This window comes from Necator americanus, chromosome I (assembly GCF_031761385.1).
Source record: "Necator americanus strain Aroian chromosome I, whole genome shotgun sequence".
NCBI classification, from domain to species: domain Eukaryota; kingdom Metazoa; phylum Nematoda; class Chromadorea; order Rhabditida; family Ancylostomatidae; genus Necator; species Necator americanus.
This window is the reverse complement of record NC_087371.1, coordinates 24,520,386-24,534,560: the sequence shown is the minus strand read 5'-3', so window position 1 is coordinate 24,534,560 and position 14,175 is coordinate 24,520,386. Positions and strand designations below refer to the sequence as shown.

The window sequence follows — 14,175 nt, the reverse complement described above, 5'->3', positions numbered from 1 at the left end:
GAAAGCTTAGTTGGGACTAGGGCGGATTTGAACCCCTAATCTATCGTGCAGATAGCGATTCCTCTCGAAGAGTCTACACTTTCCTTGGCGTCGACCGAACTGTAGCAAATCTTTAGAGCATCATGAAGCGCATCACTTATCTTTCGCACCAATTACTTAAGCTCTTGATAATCACGGTACATCACAACATTCCAAATGTCAGCATGCAATGAATGTTCAATGTGCTTTCAAGTTTCCTGAAGGACCCGCTGTGCGTAATACCCGCTCCGATTTTTTCCATGAATAATCCTTCGTCATTCTCAAAATGTCAGGACTTCTATTTTAGACCTTTATTACACTGATATTTTCCTCTATCAAAGTTTCATTTGACTTTTGTTTTTTTTCTGAGAACTTTATTGAAAAAATCTGTATAAAAAGTGGGTGATATTCAACACAGCACCAACGTGACTTAGTTTTTCCTCCAAATTTCTGCTTTAGCTCCTTTCCTCTTTACTTAAAGTTCGTCCTCTTAACTCTGAGCAGCGTTCGACGCATCGGCGCTGGCGCTGCTCCACCCAGTCCGCAACAGGGCATACCTAAGACCTGCATCGTTACCGAAGTTAATAGACAATGTTGTTTGCGCATAGACTGCTATGTTTGCCTGCCAACTGCGTGGCACCAAAGCCGTCTGTAGAGGTCTAAGCCGCAAATTTTCCGATCTGCTCCCTAACTGAGCTTTTTGTCAAGTCCGTGTGCATTACCCTGACAGCTAGAAGATTAAGACACTCGCACCCAACGGGGACTTTGAGGAAGAAGAGCTTCATGATGTCCAGTTCCTGCCTAGTATCCGTAGTGACATGTGAGAAAGTTGATATACGTACGGATAAAACCAGGTTCAAGCCACTTATTCGTTGTTATCGTGTGCATGCGAGCACCAACACTGTATCAACGCGCCATTCCATCGCTTGAAATACGTACACACTGTGATAGAAGGGTAATGTCGATTCGAAGAAAAGTCTAATAAGTCACGCTCACTACTGGCTAGACGAACTCCTCAAATGTGTGTAAATACCGGGCTGAAGGTGTGCTTTTCCTCGCAAACACGGAAAATTCGGGCTCCTTTCTCACAACACATTCTACTCCTTTAACTACCTCGCAAATGGTGCTTGACGGAATTCGGAACTTGATCACTTGTTGTTCGTTTGATCGATCCGCATTTGCGCCCAGCACCAGATCGCAGTGGCGACAAAAACGACAAATAGGATACAGGGTAGACAGAAATGGAGGAGCAACGTGACACGAATTTACGAAGAGGCGCCAAGGGCGACTGGCTACCTTAAAGGCACCACATCATATCACGAGGTTGACAATGTGGAACAGTATGGAGTCCCTGTTCCAAATTATTAAAATTTATTATGTTTGATTCCCCTGGTCCTCGTTGAAAACGGCATGGAAAATAGCCTTCATTCCTACGAGATACGTTAGAACGCGACATAGTTCTACATGCTCCGGCCCATGCCCCTGTCAACAGCCTGCAGCCTTGGTTTTACTCGAATAGAGTAACTCTGTGCGGTCACTCGTGGAAGCGGGACGCGCATAAGCGAGGAGCGTTACCTTTGCCTCGCAGGAACGAACGCCGTTCTCCACGTTTTTTTTGGGGGGCGATTAGGCGAAAGTGGACGGGACCTCGATCGTAATCTACAAACCAACTCTGTGTTTTCCTCATTGGGTTTCCACGCTGCGTCAATCTCATGATACGCTGTCTTCAAATGCGTGGCAGATCCAAACTTGATTCTGCTGTTGTATGGGGGTAAGAAGGAACTCGGATATAAAACGCACAAGTTTTAGATAGAAATAGGATCTTCCGGACCACCACGTGTCCTATTCACTCTCACAATTATATCTTTATGATCTCGTCTGTTGGAATTGCATTCCTATATTGGTTTTTGTCATTGTTATTCGTAGTAAACTTTGACACGAGTAGGTTTTCAGGAAATGAACGTCGTGTTGTTTATCTACAGCTGCACGCTGCTTGCAACAGTGGCAGCAGCGATACCGGTAAGGGTACAGCATTATATCCAGGAAGACCGCCAGTCAAAGAGATCAAATACTGCTTTTGGACAACCTTCAAAACGTGGAACAAAGGCCTGAACTAGCAGATTTAAAAAAATTGAAATAACATTCGCAATGGACCTCGTTTTGTTTTCTTCGTGATGTTCTGTGAAACGACCACATGGTGTCCTACACAAAAAGCAATCGTTGTACTGTAACAGAGAGCATAGCACCTTATAAATAAGCATATCGTAACTCAATCAGAAAATTAACCGAATATTTCATTGTCTCGCAGAAGGAGCCGTTCCCCTTTTTGTTGACGTATGGAGGAGGTGCGCTGCGTCATCAAGGAGAAAGGAGGTGTGTGCCACTCACTACTCCAGTATTAGATTTTTCATGCTGAGATGGTCACGTAACTACATATCACTTCTAATCTGTTGTAACACAAGTAACTCAAATATATAAACAGTCCCATTTCTTGTTTACTCTTTTTTGAATCATAGACTTGTACAGATGACAATCTCACGCGTTCTCAAGCGAAATAAAACAAATAGGAATCATAGATTCCTATTTCCAGAAGAAGACGAAAAATTCTAGCAAAAGCTTTAAGAGAAAAGTCGTCATACTTTTGTTCGCCACTTTATTCAAATACGTTTCTTTTTTTGGAAAAAAAAATCCGACTAACTTGCACATCAATTATTACTTACGGTTTTTGGATTATGAGGCAAGAACAGTGCAAGATCTCCGTAAATAGGGACATTTACTGTAATTCAGGCGATTCGGACGGAGTGCTCTTCCACCAGATTCCCCCTATAAATGGGACAAGTACCAGGATGAAAGCGGAAACTATGTCATACCTTATGTGATTTCAGGGGACTACAGTGAGTTGGCGATGAACAACACAATCGAGTGCTATTTCTATAGGAAAGAACATCTCTGACTTTCAGGTCCTGAAGAGAAGAAGGAGATCTTTGCTGCGATGGAAAAAATCAGCAAAAACACCTGTGTTGCCTTCAGGAGCAGATCAGCGGAAGAGGACTACGTTGAAATTGCGAACATAAAGTATGAAGGGTACGAGTCTTTTTTCATTCATTTGAAATTGTATTTGACGCGGATCCCTTTCTCATTCCAGTTTGGTAGGGTTCCAAACGAGCAATTCTCTGTATTTATTTTCACCAGCCCTCAAAAATATGCTTACAAGCCTGGAGCGAAAAAATCCAAGAAAAAAAGCGATTGACTTCAGCTACTGCTTAAAACGAGCCTTCCATTGACGTCCGTCTGCGTTAGACGGGTCGCGCAGCTAGGAGCGACCCTCACGCGTGCATGACTCTCCAAATCCTTGACTGAAGACATTTTTTGTATTTGTGCAAATAGTTCCAAGCTAAGCGAAGCTCGTCTCTTACTCCTTCGAAAACTTACCATATCCAGGACTAGAAATTCGGCGAACTCTCTATAGCCAGTGTCACACCTGTGTCTATACTTAACGAATTCAGATGTAGTGCTTATGTTGGTCGATTCGGAGGGGTGAGCTTGTTGAGGCTGGAGAATGGCAAATATGGGTGAGCTTGTTATGATCGATAAGAGAGTTGGAGGGAAGAACGTAACCAGAAATGTTTCCACACCCTCATATTTTTTAGGTGTATGGGCAAGAGAACCATTATGCAAATGCTTTTGCACACTGTTGGTCTGTACCATGAGCATAGACGTCCGGACAGGGACAACTTTATCAAGGTGCACAAAGAAAACGCGATTCAAGGTGATATTAGCAACATTTGCAGAAAAATACACTGAAAGATCTCATTGCCTTTAAGATCTAAGCACCCATTTCCAATTTGAAAAGTTGGACCCTGCTGACGTGAGTACCTACAATCTTCCATACGACTACACTTCAATAATGCACGTTGGAAAAGATCACTATGCAGAGTCTGGGAAGACCACCATAGAAACACTGGATCCCGCATTCCAGGTGCAGGACTTACGCTTTATATTCTTTCCTCAAAACTTCTTTGAATGCGGCAGCAGAAAATCACAATGAGACCACAGATATTGCTATTCAGGAATTGTGGTATTTTGAAAAAATAAACAAAAAAAAAACAAATTTGATGACTGAAGATATGCTTGGCTCTGTATTCGCTGCCAAACTCGTTCAATCGTAACCATAGATGCGGTAGGGAGGAGCAGGGCCTTCCTCAGGAGAAGGGGTCTAGCTCGTGGGGTGAAGTTCAATTGATGAGGACCCCTTTGTCAACCGTGAACCAGAAGTGAAGTGGGCCCTGCGCCGACCATCCAAAACTGGAGAGAGTCGCCGCACTGACTCCGACAACGCATCTATGGTTGTGACGCACGTGACCACCGCTTGCGCTGATGTTCCCGAAGGGGTCCATCAGCAAAGCTGGTAGGGCAGAGTTCGTAAGAGGAGTAAGGTGACACACTTAGAACGGATGCATCACATGCCTGCTGAACGCGTCTGGCACACCGTAAAGTTTTTCAGAGTCCAAAAAATCATCCATAGTTGCACCATGATCGCAAATCTTTTTCCTCTATTGGAAACGACTAAAACTACTGTACTTACTTTCGCTGTTTGCAGGATGTGATCGGAACGCTAACGGAGCCATCGATGTACGACTACATGAAGGTGTGTTCGATCTACAAATGTGGGCGGTGCATCGGCAAACAGATGCCATTTGCGTGAAATCAAACGAAGTGAAGATCAATTTCGTCTTTGAGCGATGGAAAGTTCATCGTTTGCTTATAAATTAATAATCGAACAATAAAGCGCACTGATCAAAGATGATGTGTGGAATTCCATCTTCATGAAAAAGTACTCATCGATATCTCTTGGAGAGTGTTCTCCTACACTGAATAACTGAGGAGCAAAGACGTGTGCAGACGAATTTACATGAAGCTCTCTCGTATAGTATGCATGCCCTCCTCCTCTTTGAAGCAACAGAAGTAGCTGAAATTTTCTGCAAAGACATTCGACACCTCAGGCGCAGTTATTTTGCAACGCGATGTCCTAGGAAAAACTTCTTCGCCACTCTCAGGCTGAACTCTTCGAGAGATTATCGAAAACACACAGTCTGTAACAGCCATCTATTGTATCTGAAAGCGCAACTTAGTGCTGCCGAATAAAATCCTGAATCAAAGTTATTGAAGGTCGACGTACAGTCGGATCAGAACGACCTGAAGCCTGGTACATTTGCGTAGTTTACTTCAGGCTCAGGCGCTGACTGTATCCGACGTTCAACTCCAGGTTGAACTGGAAACCCTCTTCGATATATCTTCTATGCTAAAAGGATTCACCAACAAACATAATTTTCACCCTTAAATTGATTCATTCGTGCCTTCAGGTAGTCATCTGAATATTCAGTGATCTTCGAACATTGCTATCGAGGTGACCATATTTAGGTAGTTGAGTTTGCTTGGATCCAATGCGAAGAATGCGAAGCAGAACACTGAAAAACCGACCATGAGTGAAGGGACGGCACCGTCGCTCGCTTTTATCTTCCCACGAAGTGGAAATCTCAGAACAGCTTCAATATCATCTGATTCCCCTCTTTGAGATCCATCCATAAACAGGGATATTGTTAAAAGCAAAACGTAACGAAAATGCAAAATGGCCCCAAGAGAACAAGTATTGTTGTTTTTTCCTCATTTGTGCGAGTTTGCGGTTTTGTAAAATTGTGATTTGTCCTTACTTTAAACCTTTGTTGAAGAGACTGAGATTATCGAAACATCCATTAATGTTCCGAGTATCCACAGCTATTACACATCTGAATTTTGTAAAATAATCGTTGTATGTATGTACGTATCGTTGGTCCACTAAAGTAGCGCAAACTTCGTAAGTCCACCTTTTGTTCTTTCTTCAAAATATTTCTGTACTTTGCACCTTTGTTGACCTCCACAACAGGGGTTCAAGTTGAATGGACTCAAACAGAACCTCTGAAACATAGTGTTTTCTGGTTTGTAATGCTTCTCTTCCTCTGTGTGGATCTTCTTCCTCTCTTATAACGCCGTCTTTTCACAACTTTCTTCAGCAAGGAAGAAGACAGCACTTTCAGTCGATTTAATGCGACTATTCCAACATTGCACCAATAAATTTAGAAGAAATCGGAATTCGCCATAGCATTTCGAGTTGAGTGACAGAAACAAAATCATTTCTGCACTGTCAGACTCTGCGGCCCGGCTATCTTCGCACCTCAACCAGTGCCTATAGTACCACAGACCATCACTATTTTTGCGTTGGAAGGAGAACATCACGTGAAGTCCTATATTTATATTTAGAATAAATTTTTAAACCAATTTTTTTCCAAGAATCATTCATATCAAATTATAGATTAAGAATGATCGCATTCTAATGAAGATGAAATGGTGAATGCCGTTACTTAATGCGACCGCTCAGTTCACTTGTCTGGTAATGAAAAAATGAGATCTAGATTGTCTTGTTCCTTCTGTTCCATATACAGTCCTGACAGTAACCAGTCCCCCTTGACTCTAACAACGAACAATTCACGTAAAAACGAGCTATCCAGCCGTCAGTAATAAATCCAGCGGTGGAGGATGAACAGCCATCATGATGAGAGTGTTGAGAATTGTTAAGAGCATTAGCCCACGAATCTGAGGTGGCACGGATTTCAGGTGGAGTATTTGTATACGGCACAGTAGATTATGGAGATGGGAACGATTCCGTCCATTTCCTCCTAATTGCCGTAAAAAACGGCCCGGAAGATGCGGCGCCGCACAGGGCTGACGCGCTCCAATCGAACTTCTTGTAGAAAATATACTGCGCCGGAGCGCTCGAAGCCGTATCTTCCGGGCCGTTTTCTACGGCGATTAGGCAGAAATGGACGAAATCACCCTTCTCTCCATAATCTACCATCCCGTATACGAATACTCCACCTGAAATCCGTACCAACTAAAATTCGTGGGGTGATGCCTTTAAATTTTATGACGACGTAATGTTGCCCTGGGCGCAATAGGTCAGCCTTATTTGAGGTGCTAAAATAGCCGGGCTGCAGAGTTTCACAGAAAAGAAAGGGCCTCGAATCGTTTTGAAAACGACACCACTCAACTCGATATGGTGCGGCGGATCCAATATTTGTGAAGTAATCAGTATAGGTTGAAATAGTTGCATAAGAATTGGCCGAAAGTTCCATTTTCTTCCTTGCTAAAGAGCGCTTTGTATAATGAAGCATATTATGTGTTTCAAAAGTTCTGTTCGGGTTCCTTCAATTTGAACCCTGTTCTTGAGACTAAAAGGAGGTGCAAAGTGGAAAAGAAGTGAAAGAAAAATGACGTAAAGTGGATTTTCAAAGTTTTCTGCTCCAGTGCACGAACAAAGTTCGTTCATCCACATACAACAAAAGTCCAAAACAAAATTCAGGTGCAATTGTGCTTAATCGCGACTTTATTGGCTGTTTTGATAACGTCTTTCCCTGTAGCAAGGGTTGGAAGTATGGACGAACAGCAATTTTACACATTGAAGCCACAAAGTTGCACAAATGAAGGAAAAACAATAAACAAATAATTTCGTGAGTTTCCCTTCAGCATTCTTTACACGTCTTGATGAAATGTGAAGGTATGAGTACTTGAATACTTTCTCCAACTATAACCCTAGGCTATGTTGCAATTCTTGCTTTTTCCGAATAGTTGGTCCCATTTCGCTCCTTCCTCAACAATAAGCTGGTTTTTGTATAGATCCCAAGGATCCAAAGGAGAGAAATCTTCATTATCTATAAATTGTTCTGAGATTTCCATCTCGTGACAAGATAAGAACAACCCACTGTGCCCGACGGTGCCGCACCGTCACTTTCAGAGTTCATGCAAAATGTTGTAGATAAGCAATCTTAAGTGATTTTATGTGAACGAATATTTTGTGAGCAATTTTTGCTACCGCATTAATGAACGGGAAATCGCTCCACGAGAAGTTGCCGTATTTTTTCATTACACAGAAGAAGTAAAACTAGAGATTTTCGCACCAACACTTAACGATTTATTCAACTTTCCTTCTTCCGGTCGTTTTCCGAGTTTTCGTTAGGGATCCTTGTTCCGGCATTCAATGCTGCATTCTCTCATACCTTATTGTCTGCAGAGCACTAGGAAGACACTTCTTGCTCTTAAAAATTTTTACTGTGTAACAGTTCAAACGATTATGTTTTGATGCATTTTCATGGTATGGAGGCAACATTAATCTGGATGGTCAACCAGTGAAAAATCAAGCGGTAATTTTTATTCAGCATATATATTAGCAGGTAAATTTCAGGAGTAGAAAACCAAAGGAAACCGTTAGTGCAGGATTGGTATTGTTGTTGCGTGGTATTTCGTCGTTGTTGACAGCATTTCACTTCTTCACGACGGCTCCTGGTCACTCCGACAGCGATGGTCGCTCAGTGAATGAGAACCCCCAAGTTGAGTCAAACAACTTCTTTCTAAAATAGACGTATGGGAAAAGAGATATCGGCGTAACAGACCAGATAATCTTTTTTTTTATATTTTTTGATAACAGTCCTCAAAAAGTGGGCCACCACTCTGCGAGACAGACGTTTCTTTTCAAGAATTTCAAGATCAAGATTTGTTTATCTCTCCAGTGAGGTTTGACAAATATTCTCTTCGTGACTCATGTTTCATTTGCCTCAATCACCACCCTTCCAATATCTTTAAAGGATAAAGTTTCTGGCGTTAATCAATCCGCTTTGGATGCGCCCCCACGTTCACTTCAATTTAGAATCGTTTGAGGTTTACGAACGTGTAACTGACCTATACAATGACTTGCGGTGGCTAGCCGATGTGTAAAGTCAGCGTTTTTGGCCTCCCAGACAGGTCTGGTACCAATTTGTCGACCCCGGAGCGATGAGAGGCTTGGTGAGCACTAGGGCGGATTCGAACCTGCGATCGATCGTGCAGGAAGCGGAGCCTTTAACCGCTACACTACACCCGCCCAAAAAATCATTGAAATCGGGAGATTCAATACCTTAATCAATGACCACCATGTACGTTTCTCTTCCAGATAGACAGGAACGGGCGAAAATCACTTATTAATTACATCAAATGCATGTTGCTCGTTTAAAGGCATCACCCCACGAATCTGACGTGGTGTGGATTTCCGATTAACAAACACAACTAACAAAAGTTGTTGCAGCCTTCTACCTGGAAAATTATCGTCAGATTCTACAATAGTTCACTCGATTCAGCGTAAAGGTCCGAGTTCAACTCCGAACAACTCCGAGACGTCGTTCTGATCAGAAAGCATTCAGAGAAACCAACAGTGGAAAGATCACAGCGACTGTCCCCGAAGTACCACTTCATTCAACATTGACGTCCGTGGAAAGGACGAGTAAACAAAGTGCATTCCAAAATGTCTCAGTTCAGCTGAAGAAGAGATCCGTGGGTAGTCTGTGGCGTGCGGCGTCAACGGTTCGACATTTAATGTTTTGATGTTCGTTCAGATATGCACACAGCACTGGCCAAATCATCTCAACGTTGTGCTTTGCTGTTCTCTCCATGCTTTAGGTGTGCATAGTGGATAAATGGCACCGGCTTTGTTTTATTCTCTAGCAGCAAAGGAACACATACCGAAGAAGGAGTCCGCTGAGTAGAGTTTTCCTTGGTGGTCGATAGTAATAGTAATAGTTTAATAATTATAGGAATTTATAGCAATTTATAGTAGTTTGTAGTGATTTACTATAGCCTTTAGTAACTCATTCCTTCATCGTAAGCCTGGACGTATATCCACGCAATGTAAAAATATAAATATACACATATAATACAAAATACTTTGATGTTATTTGTTTTTTCTTAAATGTAACGTAGCACATGTATCACAAATAGATGATCGTTTAAGACAAATGCACCATACGAAACGTTTGGTTGCTTCCTCCTGAAAATAGACAAAGTCGTCCTTATTGTATGAGGTGCTAAAGCCCGAATTTTTAAATATGGCTTTTTTGTTCGTCTCGAGCATTTATTCGGGCAGAGATATTCATCTAAGCTTTAAATCCATAGTTATTTCCTGAATTTTTATTCGACACTGGACTTCTTGTTAAAAAAAACGGATTAAAAAAAAGAAAACCCACTTCAGGTACTTTTTCATTTTCTAGACACTGAACTCTGCTTGTATTAATATTGTACTGTTATTTCAATGCTAATACCTCATTTTTGGTAATTTCGGATTTTCGAGATCACCGCTAGGTATAGAATGAGCTGAGGATCCAGGTTTACGCTAGGAGAAAACCACTATTGTATTTGTTTGAGTGTATGTCGACTACAGAACGGCACAGCTAGAGTTACATATCTGTGCTGCTACTCAGTTCTCGAAACCTATTCGTTTTCCTCAACCTAATTTATTTTTTTATCATCAGAAGTTCAAGAAACATCGTTAAATGGAGTGCACATCACATCATACAGAAAAATTTGTGCTCAACCATCTTCCACACAGCTGAATTTCAGATTTCTACTCGACGTCGCGCCTTCGAGAAGTTTGAGTCATTCAAATTTCTCATACAGAAGCGAAAAGAATTTTAAAAAACAGAGAAAATTTTATGTCTACTGTCACCGGATTGTATTCTAAGCCTTATGGTGAGTTAAATAGAAAAGCTTCTGTGTTTTTGTTTGCGAAACGTTGCAGCTTCGCTGTGCTCATAAAAGTCCCGAAGTGATGCTTAGAATCCACTAATCAGGGAATGTCGATGATTGGAGGACGAATCCGAGAATTCTCCCGGTGGCCGGTATGTGTTTGTATGGGCCCAGTTTCGTCGAGATGATGATGCAAAGGAATCGAGTTGCATCGCCCACGCGATTCTCCCCTCTGCTGCTTCAGGTGAGCGCATGAATGAGTTCTGCTCGCAACTAATTATTATCATAATAACCATCGAGCTTAACCGTGTATCGATCAGGGCGAGAAGTCCGGCCAACTCATGGCCTTTTTACTCACACGCTGTATTTTTCGATGCACTGAAATCGAACTCTGAATTCGTTTCCTGCTACCTTTACTGAAAGACTGTTGTGACCCAAAGAAGAACCACTTTAGACATTAATTTTTAAGCCTGGTTTAAATTTTGAATCGAATTACAACATTTCAATGTTTGAATTGATTGGGTTTGCATAGTAAATAGCAAAGGTTTATTTACATGATTTTATGATAGAATTTTCGTATTTTTCTTTTCGATTCTCGACCCTGGGGTTTGCAACAACAACCTTGAGGCTTGGAAACCTTTTTTCGAATGGAACGGTCCTCCATGATTCCCTTCCCTAACCTCTATCTGCCACTCAGCCTAAATTTGACTATTTTTGCTGTTTCGGATCATTTACTCCTGAGCATTTAGTAGCCGTTGCCGACATCTTTAGTTTCGATGAATATTTCTCACGAATAATATTTTCACCACAAAAACCAAAACGACCATTTTCCGTTTTTCATTTTTCTTCCCCTAGTAAAAAATTAAATGAAAAAACGCATTTTTGAGAATTTGGGCAACTCGTCGTTCGTGAGAAGAAATCTCTCGCTACCGATTAAGAGCAAGAAGAATCTTGAGCTCCATTTGCTTGAAATTATATAACGTTACGTTTCTTATCCAGCTACACGTAACTGTTCTATGAGGTCCAGCAAAAATTGTCTTTTTTTCAGACCTTATTCAAAAAGCCACTGCTTCCCCAAACAAAAATGCAGGTTAGCACATTTTTCGTCACTTTATTTTTCCTGCTCTATCCTACCCGTACCCTTTCCCTTGTAATTTGTCTACTACATGTGTCTGTACGCTATAACTACAGGATGAACCCGAAGATCTGAGCCTTCCTGAATCCGAGCGGAAGTTCCGAGCAGACTTCTGGAATTTTATCGAACGAAAAAAGAGGACTGGAGAAATAGTGCTGGTTTGTGATTTCCGCGGTTCTATTGCTTAAAACCATCATACCCTTTTTATAGCTATTATACTACATAGCAGAGTTCTCCTGCTGTTCTTCACCCCTTTTGTTAAAGAAGACCTGTAAAACCTTAGTTTTTATGGAAAGAATCGTGTTTTGCTACGCTAAAGCCTTAGTATTAAGAATAAAGGGGTTAGCGTTAATCTTCAGTTCATTATCATTATTCATTTGAGGTTTTACGAAAAAGAAAGTAACTAGACTCTAACAATGAGTTAGTGTAGCTAGCTGATGTGTCAGGTCAGTGTTTTTATCCTCCCAAACAGATCTGGTGCGAATTTATGAACCACAGAGGGATGAGAGGCTTAGTTGGCGCTAGAATGGAATTGAACCTCACATCGATCGTGCAGACATAGCGAAACCTCTTACCGACTAAGTTACAACCGCCCTTAGAGCCTTACTAAAAAGTACAGTATGTCGTTAGCCGCGCAAGGCTTCATTTGTAGTCCTTTAGTTCATTAGTTCCATACGTAATAATTGCGATTCTCAGGCATGTTCGGCTTGTCTGATCGTCTTCTCCGATCCGCTCCTCTACCGTATGCACGTCAGCACACACGCACTCGGCCGATCCTTTCAATGTGTCGCTTGCGGTACCGTATGCTCGGACCGCGTCGCCTTCCAACAACATCTGGTCATCTCTCGACACGGCTGACTTCCCGATCCACATCTATCGGCTTTTGCGAATCAATGTTCGCCAGTTGTTTCTGTGATTTTCAGCATTTGCTATTACAGGATTTCCTTCACTCTTCTTTTATTTCAGATACTATTTGAATGCTTTTAAATAGTACTTTCTGTACCTTTGAATGCTTAAATACATTAAATACCATGAACTTGTGGCATACTTTTAAACGAACACCGAAGAGAATAATATCTTTCACATTTTCGCCTTGTGTTCTACAATGAAAACGTGGGAAAAAAAAAACAAGCAAATACAATCTATGATCTTAGCCATGGGCATGATTTTACTTCTAATTTTGATATGACGAAAAAGAAACCGAAGAAATGCGCATTGGACAGAAGTAGATCCTAGTCAGGTTGGGCCCAATCGATCAATACCTCGAATGGATTCCAGCCTTAAGATGGGATGAGATTCGTTGCGTCCGTTATGGAGACTGAAGACTAAGAAAATACGTTCAACTCCATTTCTATCGATGGGAAAGTAAGAGAAAAAGAAAATAAAAGAAAAGAAAATAAATTTATATTTTTACTTTTTTTTTAAATTTTAACTTCTAGTTCTTATTTTTTTTTAAATAAAATTACCGATTTTTTAAATTTTAAATTTTTATAGAAAAAAGATCAGATCCAAAAAACTTGTGGCACCTTCTGGATTTAGCAACGTCGCTGTGGTACCTAATGCCCCGAACAGCCTTGAACTACATAGTACTCCTGAAAAGAGGTGTAATCCCTTATCCATGGTAGCCGCAGCTTTAATTATGGGTTCGGTATGACGCTGTACATAACTTCACTCACAAAAGCACCAAAACAACTTTCTTTTCTTTCGAGAAGGTAATCTGCTATGAAATTTAGACTCTTCTTTCTTCTTCGACATCTTAATTTTATTTGTTCTAAAAAATTTTTTGAAGGGATTTCATCTTCAAAGGTCCGTGGATCATTAAAGGATTTCTCCTTTAAAAGGTTTCTGATTTTTTTGTTTACCAACAAGAAACTTCCAATCACAAAAATAGTCGATGACATTCGTCGACCGATCGGTTAAATTGTTGACTTCTTTGATTCGGAACTCAGGTGAATGGGAATTTTAGGAAATATGACGACTTTATTTTCAAGGGTCCCTAGATCATTTAAAAAAATCTCTTCTTTAAAAAGTTTTGAAGAGCTTTGAATAAATAGCAGTCCAGTTAGACGTATCTACCTATTATGAGGAACGAAAAATGGAACAGAAGCTCCCTGTTCACATCTTCTAATTTTTCTTCTTTATTATAATCTTTATAAAAAAATGCAATATTTCCAACAAAAAAAAGTGAAAACAGTTTTCCGAGTGAGCCTGATATCTCAGAGGTATCTTATTGAAGTTCTTATGAAGTTCGCATTGTCGTTGTGCCATCCCGAGCGCTACCTGCGAAATATTCTTCCTTGCAGAAAAGAGGTCTTACGAGCCAAAAACTGTGGTGAACGGTACGGTAGATAGAGTAGAAGTGAAGACGTTCTGCCGAGTCTTCATTTGTTGACACCTGTCGTCCGCCATCCATGCCTCTTTAGCGGAATTAGTAGGAT

The 14,175-nt window shown here is 41.1% G+C and overlaps 3 protein-coding genes across 4 annotated transcripts; 2 read left to right on the top strand and 1 right to left on the bottom strand.

Moving 5' to 3' along the window:
- Nucleotides 1-1,974: 1,974 nt before the first annotated feature.
- On the top strand, nt 1,975-4,723 carry RB195_006740 (uncharacterized protein; the record flags this gene model as incomplete). Of its 2 annotated transcripts, none has more annotated exons than XM_064179993.1 (8): nt 1,975-2,037; nt 2,330-2,391; nt 2,806-2,912; nt 2,979-3,102; nt 3,525-3,590; nt 3,669-3,787; nt 3,843-3,997; nt 4,619-4,723. In XM_064179993.1, the coding sequence occupies 8 exons, from the start codon at nt 1,975-1,977 to the stop codon at nt 4,721-4,723; spliced, it is 801 nt and encodes a 266-aa protein (XP_064036900.1). The 2 variants fall into 2 exon arrangements, with proteins under 2 accessions (XP_064036900.1, XP_064036901.1); XM_064179992.1 differs by having other exon boundaries at nt 2,327-2,391.
- A 57-nt stretch (nt 4,724-4,780) lies between these two features.
- RB195_006739 (uncharacterized protein) lies at nt 4,781-5,604 on the bottom strand (the record flags this gene model as incomplete). Its single annotated transcript, XM_064179991.1, has 2 exons — nt 4,781-4,987; nt 5,500-5,604. 2 exons carry the CDS (start codon nt 5,602-5,604, stop codon nt 4,781-4,783), a joined length of 312 nt encoding a protein of 103 aa, XP_064036899.1.
- Nucleotides 5,605-10,568: 4,964 nt separating this feature from the next.
- RB195_006738 (uncharacterized protein) lies at nt 10,569-12,595 on the top strand (the record flags this gene model as incomplete). The annotated part of the gene is made up of 5 exons (XM_064179990.1): nt 10,569-10,605; nt 10,707-10,846; nt 11,651-11,692; nt 11,794-11,895; nt 12,434-12,595. 5 exons carry the CDS (start codon nt 10,569-10,571, stop codon nt 12,593-12,595), a joined length of 483 nt encoding a protein of 160 aa, XP_064036898.1.
- Between the last annotated feature and the right edge of the window lie 1,580 nt (nt 12,596-14,175).